The sequence below is a fragment of the Balaenoptera acutorostrata genome, chromosome 11 (assembly GCF_949987535.1).
Source record: "Balaenoptera acutorostrata chromosome 11, mBalAcu1.1, whole genome shotgun sequence".
Lineage (NCBI taxonomy): Eukaryota > Metazoa > Chordata > Mammalia > Artiodactyla > Balaenopteridae > Balaenoptera > Balaenoptera acutorostrata.
This window is the reverse complement of record NC_080074.1, coordinates 18,608,573-18,635,706: the sequence shown is the minus strand read 5'-3', so window position 1 is coordinate 18,635,706 and position 27,134 is coordinate 18,608,573. Positions and strand designations below refer to the sequence as shown.

Sequence of the window (27,134 nt, the reverse complement as noted above, 5' to 3'; positions counted from 1 at the left end):
TAATAAAACACAGCTAAATATGGGAAACAGCACAGTGCAGAAGTGAAAGGTCCAAGTTCAGAAGACCAGTTCCCAGGATTCAAGTCCTTACAGTAAGTGTCTTAAATTCACCATGCTTCAGTTTTCTCATCTGCAGAACAGGGATTACAGAATCTATATCATAAAATGCTTAAGAAGATTAAACAAGTTATTGGATTGCAAAATGCTAACAACAGTGCCTATAACGAATAGTCAATGAATGTTAAGTATCATTATTAGAACAAATGCACATGAGGTAAAAACAGGAAAGAAAAATGATATAGTAGCTGTGTTAGAATGGTAAGATTAAGGCAAATCCATTTCTCTAATCATAATAACTATAGCTATATTATTTTATAATTAAAATTTTAAATGAAAAAACAATAATTCCACAACTTGCTCCACAACTGCTGATAAAGAACCCTCCCAGTTTTTGCAGAAATAGGGGATTAATGGTGGGGGGAGAGGGGAGAGGAACAGAGGAGACCTAAATAGAAGAAGGAGTTATTTTGGAGTGGAAAGAAGACAAAGAAAAGTAGGACGTGACTTTTTATTTTTCTTTAAAACAATGTAAGTCAAAAAATTTAACTAGAAACTTTTCATTATTACTGTAAGTGCAAAACCCTTATTACATGTCACAAATAGATAGTATCCATAAAAATAAATGCATTAAAAAGCAAACAGTGTTGAATAAATTCTATTTAGATACACTTCTCTTTTTATGGAGAAAGTAGATTAACATGTACTTATTAGAGAGGCATTTAAGACAAACTTGGACCAAACTGACTTTCTCTTGGTATAATCAGAAACACCGAAAAAAAATTGAAAGGGTCCAACGTCTGTGCCAGAGAATCAAAGTTACTTAATATTTGTCCCTGGCCCACCTGATAGCAGCAAGTGGTATCAAAGTGGCATCTCCCACATTGTCGGGGATACAGAGGTTGAGCATGGGCTTTGGAGTCATATAAAACCTGCCCCAAGATCTCACTCTGACACTAGTTCCTGCAGCTGTAAATCTGGAAACAATGACCACACCCATGTGGCAGGATTAAATGAGACTTTGCATAATAAGCACCTAATAAACATTTTTTAAAATAAAAATTTGTTTTCTTTTAACACTGCTAAGGTGGACACTTTAAGAAAGAACATTCCCTAGTAAGGGCTGAGGCATCTTGTTGCAGTACCCTAGAGAGTGTCCATGCCACTTGGACGCCCATTGCTACCCTGGGTCCCGTCGATCCTGAGGCCTGGTGTCTAGCTTTTCCTTCCATTCTGGGACCTGCTTCACTGTCTCTTCACTAAGTCCCCTGCTCTTGAAAGAGGAAGGAAGGAAGGGAGGGAGGGAGGGAGGAAGAGGGAGGGAGGGAAGAAGGGAGGGAGGGGAAAGAGACAGACTTCTCAACAATTTCTTAAGCAAGTTATCACGGCTTAGTTTACATTTTAGAATCTGCAAGGTACATATGAAGTCCTCAGTCAATGTTTGCTATTCCTACTGCTGTTGTCAGTGTTAACATTACCTCTATTGCAAATGTTTGACTTCAAATTTTACCATAAAGTAGCCTCAAACGTTATCACTCTATTTATCACTGCACTTGAGAACTAGAAGTTGTAAGAATATCTACTAACTGGTCAAAAGTTCCTCTGGCTTTTTTTCAGAGATTTCTCTCAATATTTTAAGGCTTCGGGATTTCTATATTCAAATACCCCACCCCCAAGCCCGCCCCCAATAACCACAGCATCTAACTTTAGTAATTTTACTCTGACAACGCCAGGCTGTACTTTTACTTCGCTTTTCTTCTCTTTTTTTTTTTTTTTAAAGCTTTTTATGCTTAAAGTGTAAATCAGTGGGAATGTCAATTGGTACAACTCTCCTAGAGTGTAATTTGTCAGTACCACAACCCTTTGAAACACAAGTCACATACCTTTACCAAGCATTTCAATCTTAAGAATTTGTTCTATTTGTCTATAAGGGTTTACATCTAAGAATTTTCAGTGCAGCAATATTTATAATGGTTTAAAGACTGGTAAACTAAAGGGCTAACAATAATAAATCGATAATTATGGCAGTCATGACATGAAATAGTGTACACCCATTAAAAGATATCGTGTAAAAATATTTACATGGAAAAATGTTTACCATATATTGGCAAGTTAAAGACAGTTACAAAACTATGATTGTGTGATTCCAATTTTAATTTAAAAATGTATATATTAAACATTAATGAAGACACCAAGATGCTAATAGTGATGTATCTAGTTAAGGCATATGGGTTATTTTAATTTTCTTCCTCAATCTTTTTAAAAAATTTTTTAATTTCCAAATTTTTTCATAATACACATAAAAAAATAAAATTTCTTTAAAAAGCCTTTCAAACTTTTTCAAGTAGCCAAGAGGTACGTGGTATCTAGAGCAATGTAAGAAATGTTTAAAATATGAGTTCCACTTTGTTCTACCAATAGTTAACTCTGAGACCGCATTTCTTTTCTCTGGACCTCAAATTTCTTTAGCTTTTTTTAAAAAGAAAGGGAGGAGCCTTTGTTCTACCAATAGTTAACTCTGAGACCGCATTTCTTTTCTCTGGACCTCAAATTTCTTTAGCTTTTTTTAAAAAGAAAGGGAGGAGCCTTGAGATGGGAACATAAATTGGTACAGCTTTTTTCCGCCCCCCAGAGGAATTGGTAAATATCCATAGAATTCTGAAGGCACATACTCTTTGACCTAACTACTCCAAAACTAAAAGTTTATCCTCCAGATAAACTTTCACAAATAAAGAACCTGTGCAGATTAAAGCATTCTCTGCAGCACTGACTGTAAGAGCAACAAACTGGAAACAAAACAAGTGCCTATCAAATAGGGAAGTAGATTTTAAAAAATGAGACATCCAAGATCTATTAAATGGAATAAGCTAATGTGTATTGTTCATCTTTTTAAAAATTAAGAATTTCATTTTTAATTTTATTACACACATATGTACATTCACAAACACACATGCGTGCACACATACACACCCACCCACACACACACACAATTTCTGGAAGGATGCATAAGGAACTTCTATCAGTAGTGACCTCTAGAGAATGGGAACAATGGGGTGGGGAGAACCTGGAACTTCTACCTTTTATCTTACACTTTTCTGTACCAACTGGAGTTTTTTTAAACCACGAAAATATCTTACTTTTATAATTCAAAACCAAGAGGGTGAGTTGTGGAACTACATGATTTCTAAGACTTCTTCCAGCTCTAAAACTCCTATTAAGTCCCTAATGTAACTTATCATCAACATGGCTGATTGGATCATGTAAAATATCAAATTTATTACAATTTAAAATTTAACAAATCTCTTATTTGAAATTCAACTCCTCTTGTGCTCTGCTGGTGTCCAAAGTTGACAGAGGACAATTGGACATATATATATATATTTTTTTTTTAATATTTATTTATTTATTTGGTTGCACTGGCTCTTAGTTGCAGTAGGCGGGCTCCTTAGTTGTGGTTCATGGGCTCCTTAGTTGAGGCATTCGAACTCTTAGTTGTGGCATGCATGTGGGATCTAGTTCCCTGACCAGGGATCGAACCCAGGCCCCCTGCATTGGGAGCACAGAGTCTTCACCACTGCACCACCAGGCAAGTCCCAGACATATATTTTTTAATTGATCTGTTTTTCTAAGGCAGAGACTAGGGAGATGTTCATTTTTAAGTAATAGAAAATAAAATGTAAACTACAAGACCACAGGTGAATTTAATTTAAACTCTCTGATTGCATGTTAAGAGTCACAGCACCCACAGATTTTATTAGCAAATGCAGGTAACCATTTTATAAACCCATAGTCAACTCTCAGGCAGGGTAACGTGGTGTGAGTTGGGGCAGGGCCTAGGGAGATCACAAATAATCCACATTTGGGGTTAAAACTAGTCAAAAAGAAGACATAATGTAAACTAATGTAAACTGTAGTTACAATTACATTAAATATTTAGAAACACATTTACTGTTCTCTAGTCTAAAATAATACAAGTTCCACATTTTGGAAACATTAAACACCATATTAATTACTTGATGAAAAACTACCAATAATGATAAGGAAATAATTATGGTTGTTTAATGTCTTAGCTGAAATACTGGGATTTTTGAAATCCAATATTTGAACCCCAATATTAAAATAGGACCAAGAACATCTACATCTCCTATATAGACCTACGTCTACTTCCACATTCTACCATGAAGGACAATTCAAAGCAGAGCAACCTTCCTGCCAGAACAGAGAAGCTGGATAAGATACTTGAGGATTTATTTAAAGGCATCAGACAGCTACTCAGGCAACCAGGATTTGAGAAGACAAGATTCCAGAAAGGAAGGGTTAAGAAGTGAACCCTACATTCTCTGTTGCTTTTCCCCTCAAAATGCTTGCTGATTCTTACACCATGCAGAGCTAATATTCTTAGAAAGCAGCACAAGGCTGATATGCTACGCAACACTCAGCAGCCCCACGGTGATAGTGCTAGCAGGACAAAAATTGGAGTTCCGGGCCCACCAGCGAGGAGCCTGGTAAACACTGTAGGCTTTCTGTTGTATTTTCTGGATGCTCAATCTTGATTAAGTAGGTCTCCCCCATTCTTAGTGTGCACTCACAGGCTTTCTTATTTTCTCCTAAACTGGATTTCTTTTTTTATATGATGTAAGATAGGTGTCAACTTTATTTTTTAGATGGATAACCAGTCAAGGCCAGCATCGTTTGTGAAACAAACTATCCTTTCTCCTCTAAACTGAAATATCACTTTTATCATGTATTACGTTGAAACAATCTATCTCTGGATTCTCTCTTTTGCTGCACTGTTCTGTTTGTCTATTCAAACACGTAGTGAACATTTAGCATTCTTTTTGACTGTGCAACACCTGAATCCCCTTCCTATTTGGGGGGAAATCCCCACTTCTGGTTCTTGTCCCCCATTTCATGAGCCCACTCCTCACAAATGAAGCGGAAGATGCCAGCTAGAACCTTTCTCAGCTTCCCTTGCAGCTAGGGTACGGTAGCAGGCAGCTTCTAAAATGGTCCCAGTGATCTCTGACTCCTGGTATTAACCTCCTTGTGTAATCCCCTCTTCTCACCGAGTAGGGTTATTGCAGAAATGATAGTATGTGATTTCCGACGTTGGTCATGAGTTATCATGGCTCCTGCCTTGTTTTCTGACTTGGATCGCTCACTCTGGGGAAAGCCAGCCACCATACTGTGAGCACGCCCAAGTAGCCCAATGGAGAAGTCCGTGTGGTGAGGAACTGAGACCTCCTGCCATTACCTATGAGTGAGTCATCATGGGAGCAGATCCTCTAGACCCAGCCAAGCCTTAGATGACAGCAGCCCACGCTGACATCCTGACTACAGCTTCGTGAGAAACCCTGAACCAGGACCACCCAGCTAAGTACTCCTAGATTCCCCACTACAGATACTTTGTGAGATAATACATGATTACTGTTCTAAACGACACAGTTTTGGGGTAATTTGTTACATAGCAGTAAATAATACCCTATAGGGTATGGCACTTGACCCAACTTCTCCATTTGTTTTACACTCTTCAATAAGATTTTATGGTTTTCTTCATGTTGGAGCTATGTCTTTCTTGTCAAGTTTATTCCTAAGTATTTTACGGTTTGGGTCTCTAATATGAATGAAATTTTTTAAATTTCCATTTCTTTGTTTCTTACAAGATTAGAGCAATTCTATTGATGTTCACATATTTCTTATAGTCAGTAATGTTTTCCCCTAGCTAGAGTCTCTTGAGTTTCTGGATAGGCAATCATTTCACCAGTGAGAAGGGATTTCAAAATAAAAAAACCTCAACTTTTCTAAAATTAATTTCAGTTAATTTTCTTAGACCCTCCTAAACAGTGTGGGACAATACTGACAATAGCTGGCATCTCTCTCTGTTTCCTCCTTCCTACTGAAATGGTTTCAGTGTTTTGTTGTTTAAATCAATGGCTGCTATTAGGGTTTCTTGGATTGAGGTATAATTTACATGACAAAATTCACTCTTTTCGAAGTATACAGTTTGATGAGTTTTAACCACCACCAAAATCAAGATCAAGAGCATTTCCATCACCCCCAAAAGCTCCCTCACATTCTTTTGCAGTCATTCTTTTATATCTTTGCTTTGGTTTAAATAAGATACATGCACTTATGCTGCAACTCCACTGTTAATATTTGTTCAAGCTCTGCACAGACACCATATCAATATTGCTCACCCCTCTATTGCCAGCACCTTGCATAATACCTGGCACATACCAGGTCCTCAACACTTGCTGAATTAATAAATGAAAGAATGAATGAACCAACTGACCAACCAAAAAACTGACCTTGGGGCTCAGCCTCATTCCTCAATGCTCTCCGATGCCAACTGCTTTCCTGCCTCGATCTCCCAGTCTGCCTCCTCCCTGACTCCTCGCTGCTGGACTACACCTGTCTACCAGTTGAGCTATCCACTGTTCCTAACGGCACCCCTTTGCCTCGCTGGTGTTTTCTCCCAAGTTCAACTGCAAAGGAGGGTGCTGTCTAGTGGGGTTAGCTGTGCTCAAGAAAAAGCTTAACAACAACAACAATAACAAAAACAAAGGTAGCTATTCCCTGTAGTAGTCATGGGCATATAATGTCAAAAGGAAAAAATTAAAATTAGGAAGCGAGGGAATCAGATCCAAAGGTCAGGAGCTTAAAAACAATCTGGAGTGTAAGTTCTGGAGGAACTAGCCAAGATGGGACATGAGGATCAATCATAGGTCAAAAGGCAGAAGAGGTGGAGACTACAGGGGAGAAACAGCAAGGCTGGGAACGGGGTACGCTGCCCATTACCTTCACAGGGTGCATAGCCAGGGATCATGTCTTAAAGGGGCAGAGTTGAGCCTGACCACAACCAGCCATATTCTTCTGCCAGTCTATTGTCTTGTGTTCTGCCTGCCTCATACATTCCCACCGTTATCTGCAGTAACATCTACCCACAAGCAATGCATCTATTCTGGAGGGCCTGCCTCATTCTCAGTTCCCTTCAGGTGCAGCGCAAACTACCCACCACTGACCAGTTAAGATGGAATTTGCAGTTTCAGAACTGGTTGCTTACTTGCTCAGAGCTAGAGAAAAAGGGGAAGAAATGTTGTGAAATGCAGAATAGTGAAGGAACTCATCTTTTTCTAAAAAGAAAAAATAAACGAGAGTTAAAACACAAAAATGCAATTATTTGAGAGTTCTGAATGTAATTCACACCCTAGTAACTCTTTAAAAAAAAAAAGAAAAGCAAGCACAGAAGTAAAACAAAAGCTTTGTAAGCTACCCTTTTCTTACTAATAACAAATTCAGGTAATTTGGGCAGATGTAAATAAGGCACCACCACAATGTGTCAGTGCTGACCACAGAATTAAGATTGGCGAACCTCAATAGGGGAAGTTATAAATATATACGATAGCCTGTCACTGAAAAGCTTGTCTTCAGGAATTCGGATGATTATCTGAAAACAAATTCGAAGTTCAATTAACCTGTAGGAAGCAGTAAGGAAGGCAGTGTTTTTGTGGAAACGGGGTGCGGGTCGGGCTGGGGGGTCTGTAAAGGCTAAAGAGCCATAGAAAATATTTCCAAAGGCCCAAGCTTTGGGTGAGGGACTTCCCTCACACGAAAGACACCTGGTGTTTTATGTCTTTCTGTATTTCTATGAAGTTACAAAGCTGTACTCTCTCTCTCATTTGCAGTCCCACAGGTTTTGCTTTCAAAGATCTGCAGGTGTATCCTCCTGCCCCCGTCAAACTGAGAGTGCTTTTTTTTTTTCTTTTTTGTGCTAGACTGGACTTTAATACCATGCTCTTCACCTGACTTACAGCAGGGACTCTGGGACCACCGGTTCACCGCCTTTGAACTCTCCTGAGGGAGTCAAGGCATCAAAGTTGCTCGCGATTTCCCTCAAGGGAAGGGGAAAAAAAAAAGCCCCGCTACCCTCTTCTGTAAATCGAATCAGAAGCCCTGGGATTCCGGCTGTGAAAGGTGCACACGTACCAGAGGCTCCGGCTGCCCACGTGACGCACGAGAAGCCAGATTCGGAAAGGCGCGTTCACGAACCGGACGCTGGGCCGGACTCAGGCCGACCCCCAGAACGCTGGGCGGCCTCGGCCAAGGCCTGGCGGCTTTCTAGGTTCTGAAGGCTGTGTACACTAGAGAGTCTGGAATACGTACAAATTTCTACGGCAATGGGAACGAGATGTAAATTCTAAAACACGCAGCGCAGAGTTCCCGCAAAGACGCGCTGGGAAAAAGGCAGAAGAAAGGGCCAAACTACGCAGCTGACCAAAGACTACGATTCCCAGCATGCACTACAGTGTTTCCCCCTAGTACGTTGCATGCCGGGAACTGTAGTTCCTCACCAACCCCATCGAAAAGTGCGCCGGGGGATTTTCAACTTCTCACGTGTGTCTCTTTTCCGAGAAGCACTGCCAGATAGAAAGCTGACTGCGAAAAGTCGCACTGGAATCATTCCCAACGTGACCCCACGCATGGACAGGGGAAAGGTGAAGAACGCGTTGCCATGGCTACCGCTTCCCCCTGGTCACGGAGTAAGCGCGCTCTAGGATCCGGAAGTGGTTCCGCGTGACCTCTCCGCAAGGAGGGATGTGTTCTGTGCTGACGTTCATTGGATGGTTTCCCTTAGAGACCAGAGCAACCCAGGCAAAGGGGCGGTCCCGCGTAAGAGGGGCCCGCGGAACCAGTTGATTGGAGAAAAGGAGCCAGGATTGACCAATCGGAAGGAGCCACGCTTCGGGCATTGGACACCGCACCTGGACAGCTCCGATTGGTGGACTGCGGTCCCCCCCACGAGTCCCCATTGGGTACAGGTGGTGCGTGGTACGGCACGATTGGTGGATTCGTGTTTCCCGTCCCCCGCCCGCGAGAAGTGGGGGTGAAAAGCGGCCCGAGCTGCTTGGGGTTAGTGGGCGGATTGCAAGGCTTGAGGTGTGAGGATCGGAGCCTGGTGTGGCGGGGGGCGGAGGCGGCTCCTGCGATCAAAGGGGACTTGAGACTCACCGGCCGTGCGCCATGAGGGCCCTGTGGGTGCTGGGCCTCTGCTGCGTCCTGCTGACCTTCGGTGAGTGATGTTGGAGGAGCGGGCACCCCTGGACGCCCCCCCTCCTCAAGCGCGGCCTCTTCTTGAAGGTTCTGGGGGCGTTGAGCCCGGGAGGGGGATTACCGGGCCTGTGCTTGGTCTATGGGGTGTCCATTGCTTTTCCTCGAAAGAGGCTCAGGGGATTTCGTTTACTTTCTCTTTCCTCTGGAAAGACAAAAGGAGAACGGAGTCCTTTCAATCCCTTACACATCTCTTAGTATCCGCTCCTAGAGGGCTCAGCTTCCTCGCGGTGGGGCCCCTCTCGGGCTCGTGCCCCCCTACCCGCCCCCCCCACCCCGGGAGCATTGTGTGTGCCCTTTCTGGAGGACTTTTGTCAGATGCCGCAACCTTTGGCCATCAGAGTTTGAGGACCCCCCCGCCCCCAGGCTTCGACGCCTCGCCAACGCGAGTTTCCTTTCTTAGCCGCTGGGCTGTGGAGCGTGAGGCCCGGGGGCAGCGAACCGGCAGTGTCAGCGTGTTTGACTCACTTTTGCTCGAGCTCCTTAACATCTTAAAATCTCTTAACGTCTCTTCGCTTTCTCAGGCCCTGGGCCCTTCAGTTCCCCTCGCTAGAGGTTGCACAAATCCTTTTCGTGTTCTGACTTGTGATATTGAAGGCCTAAGTTTTAGCATGGTCAGTTTGGAGGCCTTGTCTCGGCCTGCGGGCAACACGTGTGAATGTAGAAGGGCCCTGGAATCGAATCTGCTACACAGTATTTATAAAGGATCCCAGGGCCACCCTTTAGAAGTGATGGCTGCCTCTGTATTTCAAAATCTCCTGGGAGACCTCAGTATCTGAACTTACATAAGAAATACGCTTACGTGGGTTTACATTGGATATTTAAACCAGTGGATCCATTCTTCCATCACCCCCTCCCGTATTTGCCAAGTGGATTTTGCAACTACTACGCTGGCCCTGTTTGATCTTGTTTCTTCTGAGAAGTACATGAAGCAACGATGTTTAAGAGTTCTCTGGTGTTAAATCTGCCTCAGGGTCTGTCCAGGCTGACGATGAAGTGGATGTGGATGGGACAGTGGAAGAAGATCTGGGTAAAAGTAGAGAAGGCTCAAGGACAGATGATGAAGTAGTACAGAGGTTTGTGTTCTTCTGAAACTACACAGATAACCCCTTGGGAACTTGGAATACAGTAGCTTTTTTGTATCTCTTCTCAAAAGATCCAGATGAAGTTTAATACTCTGAATTTAAATAGAGAAAACGTTAGGGGTATCAAGTGTGTGTATACATAGTTATCTTCTAACTTTGCCACTAAGAATGACTGGTCAAAATGAGATGAATTCCCCTGAAAACTATTTTGATAACTGTTTCAGAATGCTAGCACTATAGCCTTCCTAAGACCTTAGAAAAGGCTTTTCCTTTGGTTTTATACTCAGTGTGTACACTTAGTAATTTTAAAAAGGAATTCTGTCAGTTGAGCAATGTTTTGATTTGGCTTCTTAGGACTTAAACTTTTGTAGACCCTTAGAAGCCAAAGTTTCCCAGGCAGAGGGTTCCCTGTGAGGGAACATAAATGAGTGTGACTTTGCTTTTTAGGAGAGGGAAGTTGGGTTTATTTTTCTGACAATGTTAAACACAGAGTATTTCCAACTTGCTGTTAAAGGTAATGTACTACTGTGATAAAATAATAATGAGATGGTAGACTAGTAATATAAAGGTTTGCATTTTAGCCTTTTAACCGTTAAGACAACCTTAAGAGATCACTGTGCTCTCATCACAGATCCTATATTTTTGGAGGGAATTAAGTAATGCATTATTAGTTGATCAAATTTATTTCCTTAGAGAGGAAGAAGCTATTCAGTTGGATGGATTAAATGCATCCCAAATAAGAGAACTTAGAGAGAAATCAGAAAAGTTTGCCTTCCAAGCCGAAGTTAACAGAATGATGAAACTTATCATCAATTCATTGTATAAAAATAAAGAGGTAAGCAACGTGTGTTTATGATAATGTTTTGTTTCTGTATGGTAGCTAACTTGTTAACTTTCATAGTGAATGTGCTGACATAGCAATTCCAAGCAAGTAGTTGGCAAAGTTTAAAAACCCAGTATGTACAAGAATCACTACTAGATACCTATTTGTGTGTGTTTGGGGGAGGGTTGCTGAACATTTTCCCTTCTTTTTTTTCCCTTTCCCCTCCAATTGTGTTCATGGCCTGTTAAATAGTTGTGAGTCTTAAGTTCAGTTATAACAAACTAAGCCTCGAGTATTGCATACATAAAGGTCATTAAGAAGGAAAATAGAGTATTAACTACTCTCACCGGTTCAGGTGTTCCTTATAGCTGCCACAGGCCTTTGTGTAAAGAGCTGTACCTCCTTTTACCAGGAGAGTAAAGCCACCTCTGTACCATAGAAGTCTAGTCCTTAAAGAGTGCTTTTTCAGAGTACAGAGTAGAAATAAAATGAGTTTGACATTAAATTTAATGTCTCGTGTACCTTGAGGCTAATCTAAGTGTATTAAATCTGGCTTCCATTTAGATTTTCCTGAGAGAACTGATTTCGAATGCTTCTGATGCTTTAGATAAGATAAGACTAATATCACTGACTGATGAAAATGCTCTTGCTGGAAATGAGGAATTAACGGTTAAAATTAAGGTAAGCTTAGAACAATTTTCTTTTTAACTAGAAAGAATTCTTAGAGATGGAGAATCCATATCAGTCAAGATAGGCTAGGTTAGGAGCAATAACAATTAATTCCCAAGTGTCAGGGACTTAAATCAGGGGTCAGCCAAATATGGCCTGTGGGTCAAATCTGACCTGCTGCCTGTTTTTATTTTTTATTTTTTAACATTATATTTTATTTTATTTTTTTCTTTGGCTGCGTTGGGTCTTTGTTGCTGCGTGCGGGCTTTCTCTAGTTGCAGTGAGCAGGGGCTACTCTTCGTTGCGGTGCGCGGGCTTCTTCTTGCGGTGGCTTCTCTTGTTGCGGAGCACGGGCTCTAGGTGTGCAGGCTTCAGTAGTTGTGGAGCGAGGGCTCAGTAGTTGTGGCTCATGGGCTCTAGAGCGCAGGCTCAGTAGTTGTGGAGCACGGGCTTAGTTGCTCCGCGGCATGTGGGATCTTCCCGGACCAGGGCTCGAACCCGTGTCCCCTGCATTGGCAGGCGGATTCTTAGCCACTGCGCCACCAGGGAAGTCCTGTTTCTATAAATAATGTTTTTGGAACACAGCCATGCCCATTTGTGTATTATCTGACTGCTTTTGACAGAGACCGTATGGCCCACAAAGCCTAAAATACTCTCTGGCCCTTTTCCAGAAAAAGTTTGCCAACCCCTGGCTTAAATCATCAATCACGGGCTGCCTGTGGCCTTTGCTTTGCATCATCTCTATGACACAGGCTGATTGAGCAGCCGCCATCTGAAGCGTAGCTGGTTGCCACGGTGCAGAGAAAGCTTGGAGGGTCTCGCATCAATTAAAGGCTCCAGCCTGAAAGCCACACTCCTGACTCCCACTTGCAACTCATTGGCCAGAGCTAGTCGCATGGCCTTATCCAACCATAAGTGGAGGAAGTATATTCCTACTGTATTTCTGGAAGGCAGAGAGCTGGGAATGTTTAGTGAAGAACATTGGTCACCACAGATTCCAAAGACAGAAGTCATTCAAGTTTTGAATCCTTTTATTTTCTATCAAAGGAATAGGTGAAACATAAAATTTTATCTTTCTTGAATTTTTTTTTTTTCATAAATAGCTTGCTTCGTTTAGGTCTATCTATGCCCTTTGACATTTAGACCAGTCCTTGCCCTCTTTATATGGATACTTTATCAAATACACTGAACTTGAAATTACTCTCTATAAAGATGCTTGTGCTTAAGATGTACGCTTTTTGAAAAGGCCATAAAATACTATACGGAGGAAAATATCTCAGTTTTGTTTTCTGTATTGGAATTGATGTGGTCCAAAGCTGGTAGTTTCTCAATATATAGCTCAGTATTTCCTTTTTATATCATGAGTATTGAGCAAGTATAACTGTATTGTTCTTGTCTTGGTTTTAGTGTGACAAGGAGAAGAACCTGCTCCATGTCACAGACACTGGTGTAGGAATGACCCGGGAAGAGTTGGTTAAAAACCTTGGTACCATAGCCAAATCTGGGACGAGCGAGTTTTTAAACAAAATGACTGAGGCACAAGAAGATGGCCAGTCAACTTCAGAACTGATTGGCCAGTTTGGTGTCGGTTTCTATTCTGCCTTCCTTGTAGCAGATAAAGTTATTGTCACGTCGAAACACAACAACGACACCCAGCACATCTGGGAGTCCGACTCCAATGAATTTTCTGTAATTGCTGACCCCAGAGGAGACACTCTAGGACGGGGAACGACAATTACGTGAGTATTACTAATTCCTAATGAGAATTAATAGTCGTAACGAGGATCTTGATTCTCCAGTTCTGGCTCATGAGCAAACGGCTTATTCAGGGCCTTAATTTCTTTGCCTATAAAAATGAGGAACTTGAACAGTTTTCACCACTTGAAGTATTTTGAGGCCTTGCTAAGGGCCAGACTCAGAGTTATGGTGGCCGCTGTCTATGGAGGGCTTGAAGGAGGAAGGGTTAGCTCTTCCGGGAGAAGGCGGATCGGGGGCCTCCCAGACAAGTGGCTTGTCCAGGTTTTCCAGGTAAGCGGGACTTAGAGAAGTGGTGTCAGTCTGTGGAGCATCATGGGTAATGGCGGTGGCACAGCGTGTTTACAAGACTCAAGGAATTCCTTTCAGGTGGTGGCAGTTACTGATGGAATTTCTGATGAACTTTTTTAAAGTTTTCTGAAGGTGGTGTGGAGGATGGCAGGACTGGATGAGAGGAGACTCTTGGGGGAACCTGGGTAACGGTTGGAAACATTCCAAGACAGTAGCCAGGGTTGGGGGCGGGTTGGAGAGCACAGGAGCAGATAAAGGACTTGAAGAGAGTTATGAAGGTTCTTTGGAAGAAAATGTCTCATTCGAGGCTAGTTACTAGTTATTGAATTTGGTATGGAATTCATTTTAAGCCAGTACCTATTGCTGGTGTCGATGAGACAGATCTTATGCCCAGTATCTCCTGGTGCTTGCAGCACTGTGAAGTGTGAAGCAGACAGGCGACAGGGCAGCTTTCTGCCTTTTGGTTTTTTTCTCCATCTTAGAGATAAAGAAATTCCAATTTAGAGGTCAGTTGACTTGACCAGTTCTGCCAAGTGAAAATGTGCCTCCAGCCTTGATTTTTTTCTTAATTCAGTTTAAAATTTTCTCAACATTAAGGATTTTTAAATATTCAAGTAGGAAACAAGCATACATCTATCATTTCGACCAATTTTCTTCATCCCAGAAGACATTTCCTATCTTCATTGTCAGAGATTTTCCTTTCATGAAACTAGACAACTGCATTTTAGTAGTTTTACTAATTTATTGTTCTAAATGTACCTTCTCCTGCCTCTCACATCTCCTGATCTCTTTAGGAGGCATCCCTAACAGTTATACCCCAGGGCCCTCTCTGTTAGGTGGTAGGAGAATACAGGTAAATCACATCTTTTAACTAGAAAGAGATAGAAAATGATGTCCCAAGAGGTGCTAATGTCTTAGGTTGCTAAGAGACAGGTGAGACATCTAGATGGAAGCTCCACGTGAGCAAACATTTTGTTGATGCTCCATTCCCAGAGTCTAACGCATGGCTGGCAGGTATTGGTGTGAATGAATAAGGGGCATCAGGATGGTTTCATACGGTAGCATGGATGGTTGGTCAGTAAATGAAATTTTACAACAGGTTCTCCTTTCCTTGGCAAAATTACCTCTTTTCTTTAAGCCCTCCTTCCCAACCATTCACTCAACAGATATTCATTTGAGTGCCTGTTACCGCTAGGCTTTAGGGCTGCAGTGGAGAATAAGACAGTTGCTGTCCCTGCTTTCACGTGGCTCATTCGACTAAGGAAGAAAAAACATGAGATAATTTCAGAGTGGCAAATACCAGAAAGGAAGTTAAGGGATACCTCCCTTATCAGAAGGTCTTTCTGAAATGGTAATAAATTAGGTTCAGATATTGTAGGCAGTAAGCACAGCATGTTGGAAGTTCCAGAGGCAAGAGGCCCATTTGAGGAACTGAAAGTCTAGAATGGCCAAAGGGAAAAGGAGAGCAAAGGCAAGGAAGTGACAAGGTTAGGATCTTGCCCTGCATACATATGACTTCATCTTATATTTGACTAATAAAGTAGAAACCATCAGACAATTCAATTTCCTCCCTACTCCTGTCTGTACCCCTAAATTAGCCACCACTGTACCCTTACGAGAGAGTTAGTGAGGATTAAATGAGATCATGAAATTAGCATCCTGTAAATGCTGTAAAAATTGCTTCTGTCCCTCCTACTACCATGAGGGAGTATTCTACGTTTCTCCCCAAAGCTAGTCTCTGCTTCTCATCTGTTGTCTCTCACGCCACCTCCTCAGAGACTAAGCATAAACTGATTCCTACCATGTCTTTTAAAGTCAGCCTTTCCTGAACACCTTGCTCTTTGCCATCAAAGTGTAAACGTACTGAAGTCTCTGGGAGAAGGCGCAGAGGCGGGCAGGTGGTGCCGTGCCCCATGCTACTGTCAGGCACGCGCTCTCTTTTTCTCCCCCATCTACTGTTGAGCTTCTCGAAAAAGCATACTTGCCTTTGTTGCTACTTCACCTTCTGTTCACAGCTCAGCCCACTGTGTTTTGACTTCATCCACCATCTTTCCATTGAAGTAAGTCACCAGTAGTCCTTGTTGCTAAATCCAGTGGATTCAGGGTTATTTTAGTTGGTATGGCTCCCAGCAATAGGTTCTTTTTTTTTTGTAGTTTTTCTCTTGTGTTTTCTACAGAATTTGCATTCTACTGCTCATACCTTAAAACAATCCATTCAGTACCTAGCTTCATCTTTGTAAACTTTCCTTTGCCTAAATGTTGATATTCTCTTTCTTCAAAAGTTCAGTTTCAGCCCTTTCACGTTATCCTGTGTCCCTCATGCAGTCTGAACCACTGTCTTGGATCCAGGTTCCAGCTCCTCCTCAGGGTTCTCTAATCTATATTCTTAGTCCAGATCAGGAGTCAGCAAACTTTTTCTTAAAGGATCAGCTAGTAAATATTTTAAGCTCGTGGACTATAGGATCTGTCACATGTCACAACTCTCCTATTCTAGTTTGAAAGCAGCCATAGACAATATAGGATGAGGTTGTGTCCCAATAAAATTTCTTATGGGTGCCAGCCAGAGTTTGCCAACCCCTGGTCTAGATCTCTCTATGGGTCCCTGGGCTCATATGTCTAATTGCCTCTTAAATACCTCTAACTAAGATGTCTAACCATCAGCTTCAGTTTGCATCCAAAACTGATGCAACTCTCCACTAAGCTCAGATCACTAATGTGTATGCTCCAAGACCAGAGATGTAGTCCCCTCACTAGGCTGTGTCATCATGTGCTGTCTACTTGTTGGCAGGTGCTACTAAACTATAAGCTTTTTGAGGCAGGCAGAGAACCATGGATACAACATTGCGCATATTTATTGGGAGCGCAAACATCACAACTACGTGCTGTGTTTGAGAGTACGTTGTGATTATTATTTTTGGTGGATGGAGCAGGTGTTTGCAGAAGGGGTGGTAAGGAAGAAGAGGAAGCAGTGCTACAATTTTTGGTATTGTAATTATCTAAGCCAGTGCTGTCCAGTAGAACTTTCTGTGGTAGAAATGTTTTATCACTGCTCTGTCCAATATGGTAGCCACTAGCTACATGTGACTATTGGAATGTGGCAGTATAACTAAAGAACTGATTTTAACTTTTATGTAAATAGTCACATTTAACAGGTGGTTACTGTTTTCTTGTCTAGTGCAAATGTAAACAATAGTTCAGATTAATTTTCTAGCTCTTTTTAAGGAACATGTTTTTATTAGGGGTTAACTACAATAATCACTTGATTCTAGAGTAGCTATCAGAGTGCATATGATTCTACTTTTCTCCAGAATATTGCAGTGATTTCCCACCTTCAGCTAACTTAAGATTTCTGTTCTTCAAATGAAAAACATCCAGCACATTGAGAAGGTTGAGAACATTTTCATTTTTTTACTTGGAACTAAGAATATTTTCCACCTGAGGGAGTGCAAGAAAGTTCTTCCTTTACCATACCCATATTTGGCATATTTAGCTCACAAACCTTTATCGGTGATGAGAGTTCTTAACATGGATAACGGGGACATTGTTGGTTATACACAGAATTGCTGGCTATTATAGTCATATGAGTATTTAGACAAATTTATGATCAGATCTTTGAAACCATCATGTCTCTCTCTAAACGTCTTATTTTCTTTGCAGCCTTGTTTTGAAAGAAGAAGCATCTGATTACCTTGAATTGGATACAATTAAAAGTCTCGTGAAAAAATATTCACAGTTCATAAACTTTCCTATTTATGTATGGAGCAGCAAGGTAAATCTGTAGGAACACAATGTATGTGTATTACCTTGGCACATATTTGAATATTTAACACTGAAAGAATGAACGTTAAATATGGTTCTTTCAATACAGGATACTCTCAGTGTTTTCTTACTGAAGATCGATATTTTCAGCTGTAATTTTGTTTCATATCCTATAGATGAAATCAGAATTATTAAACAAATGAGTTCAACCGAAATTCTACTTTCTACTTCAACAGACTGAAACTGTTGAGGAACCCATGGAAGAAGAAGAAGCAGCAAAAGAAGAAAAAGAAGAATCTGATGATGAAGCTGCAGTAGAAGAAGAAGAAGAAGAAGAAAAGAAACCAAAAACTAAAAAAGTCAGTCTGGTTTATCTTCCTACTTAAAATATTGTTTAGGTTATAAAGTACCAAACTCATAGAAAAAGAGATCAGATTTGTTGTTGCGGGGGTGGGGGGATGTTGGAAGAAGGTGTAAAAGGTACAAACTTCCAGTTATAAGGTAAATAAGTACTAGGGATGTCACGTACAGCATGACAAGTAGAGCTAGCGCTGCTCTGTGGTGTATAGGAAAGGTAAGAGAGTACATCCTGAGAGTTCTCATTATAAGGAGAAACTTTTCTTTCTTTGGTCCATTTTTTAAAATTGTTGTTTATTCTTTTATTCTCATCTATATGAGATGATGGATGTTAACTTATTGTGGTGATCATTTCACAATATGTGTAATTCAACCTTTATGCTGTATGCCTAAAACTCATGCAGTGATGTGTATCAATTATATCTTGATAAAACCAGGGAGAGGGGAGAACTAAGGTAAAAAATATTGTTTAGCTTATGTTAGAAAAAACACAGGTGCAGGGAAAAAAAAGAAAAAAGAAAAAACACAGAAACCCAAATATGCACAGACCGATTTGAGGTAAGCTTCAGTTCTTAATGGTCTTCTTTTTTCAAGGAGTGAGTCCATAGGCCCAGCTTTTAAAACCAAACTCTGTGTGTGCGTGCGTGTGTGTGTGCGCACACACTCTATCACTCTCTCTCTCTCTAGAAAATTTTAAGTAGCAAATGCAGATCATTTTTATGAAGTTCTCTGACTTCCATATATTGCCCAGGACTGACGGCTTATGATATGTTTTGAATTTTAAAATCTTAAAAAGCTTTTTTGCATCTTCTTTTGTCATGTAGATATCAACTATAAAATTATTTCTCTGGTCTGCTTAGGTAGTAGAGTAGATGGAAGTAATGGTGGTGGATTTTTTTTTTTTTTTTTTATTAATTAATTTATTTTATTTATGACTGTGTCGGGTCTTCGTTTCTCTGCGAGGGCTTTCTCTAGTTGTGACAAGCGGGGGCCACTCTTCATCGCGGTGCGCGGGCCTCTCACTATCGCGGCCTCTCTTGTTGCGGAGCACAGGCTCCAGACACGCAGGCTCAGTAATTGTGGCTTACGGGCCCAGTTGCTCCGCGGCATGTGGGATCTTCCCAGACCAGGGCTCGAACCCCTGTCCCCTGCATTGGCAGGCAGATTCTCAACCACTGCGCCACCAGGGAAGCCCATGGTGGTGGATTTTGAGAAATATTTACTGTAAGATGTTGGACTTCTATAAGTCATGAAATAGAAATACATAAGATGTATATCCTTCTAAACTCAAAACAGGTATTTTCAAGAAATAACATTTTAGCTTGTTAAAAATAACTGAAAAAACCTTATTTGGATTGTTATCAATTATAATGAATAACCATTTGTCTTTGTTGAATTAAATAACAGTCTTAAGTGTTGACAGAAGTACTTTCTAAAATTTTTTTTTGATCCAGTTGGCAAGAACCATACTACAATATAGGTACCCTTTGGTGCTTCCTATAGTAATACTTTTTTGAAATGTTCTAAAGCTGTGGTTACTATAGTATAACTATTGATACCACTGGTATATCTGCTAGGAGAGACTAATCAAATACTGTAACTTCAGGTTGAAAAAACTGTCTGGGATTGGGAACTCATGAATGACATCAAACCGATATGGCAGAGACCGTCGAAAGAAGTGGAGGATGATGAATACAAAGCTTTCTACAAATCATTCTCAAAGGTGAGCGTTATTTTAGAATAATGTGATAGTGAAACATTACTAAGTCAAAAATATGTTTAAAAATAGTTTTATAACTATTTCAACACAACTGGTTTCCTTTTTAATCCTGTGTATTTTATGTTATGCATTAAAAAAATTTTACTCTGAGAAGGAATCTGTAGGCTTCACCAAATTGCCAAGTGGTCTGTGCTACAAAAAAAGATATAGAACTGCCTACTAGATACATGCTTGATTTCTACTACAGAACCTGTAAGACCTAACACCATGTTATTGAATGACTTCTAACATAATATTGAAGAGCTTGTTTACAACGTCAAACATCTCTTTTGAGGTCATAATATGCCTAGGAATAATTACTAAATCTGTTTCCTTGCCAATGTTTTGTTTTCTTTTACTGATCATTTCTTGTAACTCTTAGAATCCAAAACTAGCATTGACTAAAATTGTTTCAAGTTAACGTTTCCTCAAACATCTTGCACAAAAGAGAACAGTTTAGTGGACTTAGCACGGCTAGAGGAAACTTAACGTTCTGTGATTGTATTTGTCCTATGCTCTATTCCATCTGCTGATTCGTTACTTAACCTTTGTTTTCCTTACCTTAACATCCAACCATCCTTTCAGCTTTACTTCCAAAAACTTTCCCTTGGTTCTGCCTCTACTTTCATTCCCGTGAACTTGAAAGTCCTAGTGCATATGTAAAGGTACTTTCGGCTCAAGCAGCTATATAAGAAATACGTGAGCAATGTGTGATTTTAAGTCTTTTAGAGGCTACATTTTTTTAAAAAGTTGAAACAGGTGAAGTTAACTTTTAATAATATATTTTATTTAACCCAACATACCCAACAGTGTTATTTCAACAGGTGATCAGTATAAAAAATTGAGTTGTTTCCTTTTTTGGTTTTTTTGTTTGGTTGGTTTTTTTGTGAGGTGTGTGTTTGTACCATGTTGTCAAAGTCTGGTGTGTGTTTTAACCAGCACATGTCAGTGTGGACTAGCTACATTTCAAGTGCTCAGTAGCCATATGTGGGTACGGTAATGTATACTGCAGGAAATTTCTGTCCTTATGCTTTATAGCTATTTACATACCTCTTTTTATCTACTGCTGTTCCAAATTTCATGGAAGAATCCTGTTCCTGAGTACTTTTTTGGTTGAACAGTACACTCATGAAATGTTGTATATTATTTTGTCATTTAGGCAGGGCGGTAGTTTTCCTGTCCTGTTCTCTTACATGTGTGGAACCTAGACTCATCCATCCTTCCCCAGGTTTAGGCGATAGAGTGATATTATTGACAGTCATCACCAGAACAACCATGTGCAGCCAGTTAGAAGTGCAGTCTTAATTGTTTCTCCTTCCCTCCTTGCCCCCCACCTCCAGTTTTTTGGTAAGGGTACTTTTTTGTTAGTTAAATGTTAAACTGAATGTGTAAGACATAATAAATTGCTTAGCGTTTGCGCTGCCTTTTTCCTGTGCCTTTTGAATGACTAAGATACCAACTTTCTAGGAAAGCGATGACCCCATGGCATATATCCACTTTACTGCTGAAGGGGAAGTTACCTTCAAGTCAATTTTATTTGTACCCACGTCTGCACCACGTGGTCTGTTTGATGAATATGGATCTAAGAAGAGCGATTACATTAAGGTGGGTTTTTAAATGGTATAAACTGAGTTTAAAATTTGAAAGTATGATTTCCAGAAAGTGACCTTGTTTTTGGTTTCTGCTTAGCTGTATGTGCGCCGGGTATTCATCACAGACGACTTCCATGATATGATGCCCAAATACCTGAATTTTGTCAAGGGTGTTGTAAGTATCTGGAGGTTAATGGGGGAAGAGGGGATTAGAGGGGGGTGGGGGGTCTGGTAGTGGCGTTTTCTTTGGGTTGGTTGGTTTTATTTTTTTCCAGTGTTTTTATTGCTAACTGGACTTTCTTTTGCCACCTGAAGGTGGACTCAGATGATCTCCCCTTGAATGTTTCCCGTGAGACTCTTCAGCAACATAAACTGCTTAAGGTGAGTGTCTCTGGGAAGAGACCGGCCGCCTTGCTCTTTGGTTGGGCTTCAGAGAACAAGACTCCGTTAATGGAGTTCCCAGGTTTTGAGACTAGTCCTTGGCTCTTCAGATAAAGAACTTAATTTTACTCTGGAATGATCAAATCCTGAGAATCTGATTGTTTTCCCCCCAACGTTTTATAATAAAAAATTTTCAAACATACAGAGAAGTTGAAAGAGCAGTGAATACCCATATATGCCCACCACCTGGTCTTAAAGTTAGAATATAAACATTAAAACAATCTTGTGACTGTTTCCAGTGACAACTTAGTTTCTGCTCCATCTGACATAGGAGTACTCACCATTCCCCGCCCCTTGATAAATACCAGCATCTGTATCTTTCTTTCACCACTACTCCCCTGCTACCTTACATGTTGTAGGTTCTCAAAAGTTTGCGATGAGCTTCTGTAAAGTTATTCTTTGATTTTGTTTAGGTGATTAGAAAGAAACTTGTCCGTAAAACCCTGGACATGATCAAGAAGATTGCTGATGAGAAATACAATGATACTTTTTGGAAGGAATTTGGTACCAACATCAAGCTTGGTGTGATAGAAGACCACTCAAATCGAACACGTCTTGCTAAACTGCTTAGATTCCAGTCTTCTCATCATCCAAGTGACATTACTAGTCTAGACCAGTATGTGGAAAGAATGAAGGAGAAGCAAGACAAAATCTACTTCATGGCTGGGTCCAGCAGAAAAGAGGTGAGGTGAACTTGAACTGGTCCTGGTATGTAGCTGGGGATTTATAGCCAACTCTTGAGGGAAAAAAGAAAAAAAAGGAAAACTTACTTATAATTATAAACTGAAGTAGGTTTGAGGCCTGTCAGTCACTGATAGGAAGAAAGTCATTTATATTCTCTGCACCTCTTAATTCTCCACCTGTAAAATGGGGTTGCTGGTACTACATAAATGTAGCTACTAAGATGAACAAATATACCAAGGCCAGACTTGGAAATTTTTGGTACTTTCTTAATTTTGTAGGCTGAATCTTCTCCATTTGTTGAGCGACTTCTGAAAAAGGGATATGAAGTGATTTATCTCACAGAACCTGTGGATGAATACTGCATTCAGGCTCTTCCTGAGTTCGACGGGAAAAGGTTCCAGAATGTTGCCAAGGAAGGAGTGAAGTTTGATGAGAGTGAGAAAAGTAAGGAGAGTCGTGAAGCAATTGAGAAAGAATTTGAGCCTCTGCTCAGTTGGATGAAAGATAAAGCCCTCAAGGACAAGGTATTCTAGAAATTAGAAATTGTGAGAATTCTAGCATCTACATTTTAAAAAATGTGTTATGTCAGCAAATTAAACTTTGCAGCTGGTACTTTTGTAACCATTAAAAGTTGTACAGAACAACATTTAATATTGTAGTTAAATTATTGGGAGGTTGAGCTTAAAATTTATGAACTACAAAGAATTGAAAGGATAAGTGTTATCCTGTGGGTGGGTATTTTTCTTCCCTTTGTAATTGAAAGTTTTCCATAATTTAATACTGTTTTTGTAATAGCTTAAATTTTTACTGGTTAAACTTAAGTTTTAAATGTTTTTAAAAGTTGATATTTAAGTATTTATTTATGACTGAAAAATTCAGATTATTAAATGACAGTTTCCTAAAAATCTGAGAGGTACTTTTCTGATCTGCCTCCGTTTATGATCTTAAGCGATGAGCCCTTAAGGAGTTGAAATGCAATTACTTAACGACCTTAACTGTTGATATTTATATATCTCTAACTTTTGGTTTCCTTATCCTAAGATTGAAAAGGCTGTGGTCTCTCAGCGCCTGACAGAGTCCCCGTGTGCTCTTGTGGCCAGCCAGTACGGATGGTCTGGCAACATGGAGAGAATCATGAAAGCCCAAGCGTACCAGACCGGCAAGGACATCTCTACAAAGTAAGCATCCTCAGGGAAGTCCTGCTGAGGCGTTAGCTCTTGTCCAGCCGTCCTTTAGAAGATAATGGCAGCTTCTCTACAAAGACTGAGGTGTTTTAAGTGTCCACCACTGTCTATTGTATATTAGATAAGTTTACAAAGGGATTAGATTGCTACATTAGACTGCTAAAGAAAAGGTCTTGAAGTTGTGATTTATTTTATAGTATTTTATCTACAGATGGAAATTGTCTTAGTCTGTTACACATAATGTCTTTCGGCATTAGATTATATGCTTGGCCTGGTATCTGGACTTCTTTTACATTTTTAGATAATAGTTACAGATGAAGTTAATGACACTTATATTTCTTAAAGGAGTTAAATCCTTTTAATCACCCCTTTGACCCCCAACAAGTATGCTCCACAAAATAAAGGGTAGAGGGTGCACAAGTTAACGAGTATTTGAACTCAAGGGCCAAGTACTGGAGGTACACTGGGTCTTTGGTGCCCTTTATTTTCAAGAACTATGTATTTCAAGTTTTTATTTTAATGTCACAACAATAGCTTTGAAAATGACTTCTTCCTTGCTTTTATTCTCTTCTACCTGGAGTATCTTCTTATTAGCTACCTAATCATCATACTTTTTTTCCCCAGGCCTAGCTTAAGGATTCTTCTCCTAAGTGTAGTTTCCATTGTCACAATCCCCAAACTCCATTTAAAAATATATCTATAATTCATAATTAGCGTGACTCACCAACGTGTAATATTTATAAAATAAATTGTGACATTCAGACTAGTCAGGATGACAAATCATAATCCTCTAAGTCCCGCGTGTACGATAGGTTATACCAGGATGTAGGGAGAGGGCCTTCTCCCTGTCCTCAGCATGCAGCTGTAGGAGGGAGAACAGTCACGGGATGGTAGGATGCTAACGACGATGAAGGTATACTCCGAAGGCATTGCAGCTGACTTCAGAGAAAAGAAGCAGTTTTTCTTAGAACCATATAGGTTGAGGCATCGTGGAGAAGGTGTTAATTGAGCAGCACCCAGAGGCTGTTCTGTTCCAGAACTCTGGGGAGACACAGATGCAATTAAGATAGTGAATACATTAAGAGGGGATGAACAGGACATTAAATCAGTTCATCCACTCAGCAAAGGCACTTGGGATTCATTAGTAAATAAGAGTTCATTATTGTACTCTTTCATCTAACCACACACATTTAAAGCATGATGTAACAATATATAAGCATGTTGATTTTTCAAAAAGTTGTTCTCTGTCATTAGAGTATGGGAAATGCATGGACCCTAAAATTCGATGTTTGTTTTTTTACTCTGTAACAGTTACTATGCCAGCCAGAAGAAAACATTTGAAATTAACCCCAGACACCCACTGATCAGAGACATGCTTCGGCGAGTTAAGGTGAGCAATATCATAGCTATACTCCTTTGTCTTTTAATTTGACTGCTTTGGACCCTTTAATATTAATCAAGTGTGACTTCTTCCATTTCAGGAAGATGAAGATGACAAAACAGTTTCAGATCTTGCTGTGGTTTTGTTTGAAACAGCAACACTGCGGTCAGGATATCTTTTACCAGACACTAAAGCATATGGAGATAGAATAGAAAGAATGCTTCGCCTCAGCTTAAACATTGACCCTGATGCAAAGGTTTGAAGTAATTTATTGAATGTTTGAATCCCCAGTGTCACGCACAATGCTAGAAATTAATGAGAAACTCCCCCTTTTACATCCTTTTTTTGTCTGTCTCCCTTTGTTAGCTTGACTGTTAACTCTAATTAGAGGATTGACTCTACAGTTCTGGATAAACCAGAGTGAGGTTAATTATGCTCTTATACATTTAAATGAGCAAAGTGAAAATAGATCCAAGGTGTTCAATGCATTAATAGGCTCATAAATGTTCCCCTTAGGTGGAAGAAGAACCAGAAGAAGAACCTGAAGAAACAACAGAGGATACTGCAGAAGACACAGAGCAAGACGACGACGAAGAAATGGATGCAGGAACGGATGAGGAAGAACAAGAAACAGCAAAGGTAGAACAAACCAAGAATGGGACTTGCAATTTTAGTTCTTGCAAAGTTAGGACTGTTACAGAAGTCAAGAAATAAATAGTCATCTAATTATCAAATCCAAAAGCTGGAGCAAATCCCTTTTTTCTTTATTTAAAGTTTGTACTTTGATCTTCCCACTTCCTTTATTCCTAGGTTAGCCGTCCATTCTTGAGATGTTATTAAGCAGATTGTTCCTTAGCCCACGGTGCTTCTGTGTTCTTTGCCACTTGCTTCTGCCTTAACTATAGTAACATTAGGCTATTTTAAATTTTTGATTGTTTGTGTTCAGGGACTGTTGATCTTGTTGTTGGGTTCTAAGTTATTTTGCAGATTAGCAAGGTGAGGTTCTAGCCTACAGCTCAAGTTAATGGATAGGCTGGGTCCATTTCAATTGTTTTCTTCCATACATGAACCTTCTGTGAGCTAAGGTTTGTTGTGCTGGTTTTTAATGTCTTCTGATTTTTGTTTTCACAGAAATCTACAGCTGAAAAAGATGAACTGTAAATTACACTGTCACCATTTGGATCCTGTGTGGAGAGGGAATGTGAAATTTAAGTCATTTCTTTTGGGAGAGACTTGTTTTGGATGCTCCCCCCCAGCCCCCTTCTCCCCTGCACTGTAAAATGTTGGGATTTTGGGTCACAGGAAGAAGTGGGTTTTTTAGTTGAATTTTTTTTTAACATTCCTCATGAATGTAAATTTGTACTATTTAACTGACTATTGGTGTAAAATCTTGTCATGTGTATAAAAATAAAAAAGATCCCAAACATTCAGTGTCTTGCCTGTCTTTTCATAATTTTTTTTTTCTGCCAGTTTTATTGTGATATAATTGACCTACAGCACTGTATGAGTTTAAGGTGTGCAGCACAATGACTTACGTACATCAGGAAGTGATCACCACAATAAGTAGTGAACATCTATCATCTCATATAGATACAAAATAAAAGAAAAACATTTTTTAGATCATGTGTCTTGGGTTTTTTTCCTTTCAAAAATAATTCATATTTACTAAAGAAAAGTGGTTTTTTTAAATTATCTTAAAAAAAAATTATCTTTAAAAATCACCCATAGAAGACATACTCTTCCTTACAGAAGAATTCCAAATAATACATGTAGAAGCTCCCCTTTCTAGGAAGTGGAGCTTAATCCTTTTCTTTTTCAATGTGGGCTAGATTTAATGACTGTCTTCTGGAGTATGGAAAGCAGAAAACAGTAACTTTATATAGAGAAACTTGGTAAGTGCTACCTTAATAACCAAGTGATCAAGGTTCATATCACCAGGGATGTCATGTACCCCCTGATGTGATGAGGGTACCTCACCTCTGGTATTCTTTCCAAAACTTCCTAACCTAGAATATGTGAACAGTACTCTTCAAAATTTTTTAAGGTCAAAACCAAAGAAAGGGAGGGTGGGAGGGAGGGACACAAGAGGGAGGAGATATGGGGATATAGGTGTATGTATAGCAGATTCACTTTGTTATAAAGCAGAAACTTAACACCACTGTAAAGCAATTATACTCCAATAAAGATGT

At 40.1% G+C, this 27,134-nt stretch overlaps 1 protein-coding gene and 1 long non-coding RNA gene across 3 annotated transcripts in view; one reads left to right on the top strand and one right to left on the bottom strand.

Moving 5' to 3' along the window:
• The window catches only part of LOC103013745 (uncharacterized), a 45,562-nt gene extending 37,277 nt beyond the window's left edge, over positions 1-8,285 (bottom strand). For both annotated transcript variants that reach the window (XR_009009804.1, XR_449628.2), the window contains exon 1: positions 8,044-8,285. This is a non-coding gene — a long non-coding RNA (uncharacterized LOC103013745). The remainder of the gene's footprint in view (positions 1-8,043) is intronic.
• A 672-nt stretch (positions 8,286-8,957) lies between these two features.
• Positions 8,958-26,375, top strand: HSP90B1 (heat shock protein 90 beta family member 1). Its single transcript, XM_057556468.1, has 18 exons — positions 8,958-9,127; positions 10,139-10,241; positions 10,944-11,085; positions 11,638-11,754; positions 13,150-13,481; positions 17,446-17,557; positions 17,784-17,906; positions 19,511-19,627; positions 21,131-21,268; positions 21,353-21,430; positions 21,571-21,636; positions 22,110-22,379; positions 22,659-22,904; positions 23,422-23,558; positions 24,876-24,954; positions 25,046-25,201; positions 25,462-25,584; positions 26,077-26,375. Exons 1-18 carry the CDS (start codon positions 9,079-9,081, stop codon positions 26,104-26,106), a joined length of 2,418 nt encoding a protein of 805 aa, XP_057412451.1. The 5' UTR covers positions 8,958-9,078; the 3' UTR covers positions 26,107-26,375.
• The last annotated feature ends 759 nt before the right edge of the window (positions 26,376-27,134 follow it).

Coding starts and splice junctions, on each gene's coding strand:
- HSP90B1 (XM_057556468.1), top strand. CDS start 9,079: ATGAGGGCCCTGTGGGTGCTGGGCCTCTGCTGCGTCCTGCTGACCTTC. Junction 19,628..21,130: donor TCTACAAATCATTCTCAAAG/GTGAGCGTTATT, acceptor CCAACTTTCTAG/GAAAGCGATGACCCCATGGC. Junction 22,905..23,421: donor ATAAAGCCCTCAAGGACAAG/GTATTCTAGAAA, acceptor CCTTATCCTAAG/ATTGAAAAGGCTGTGGTCTC.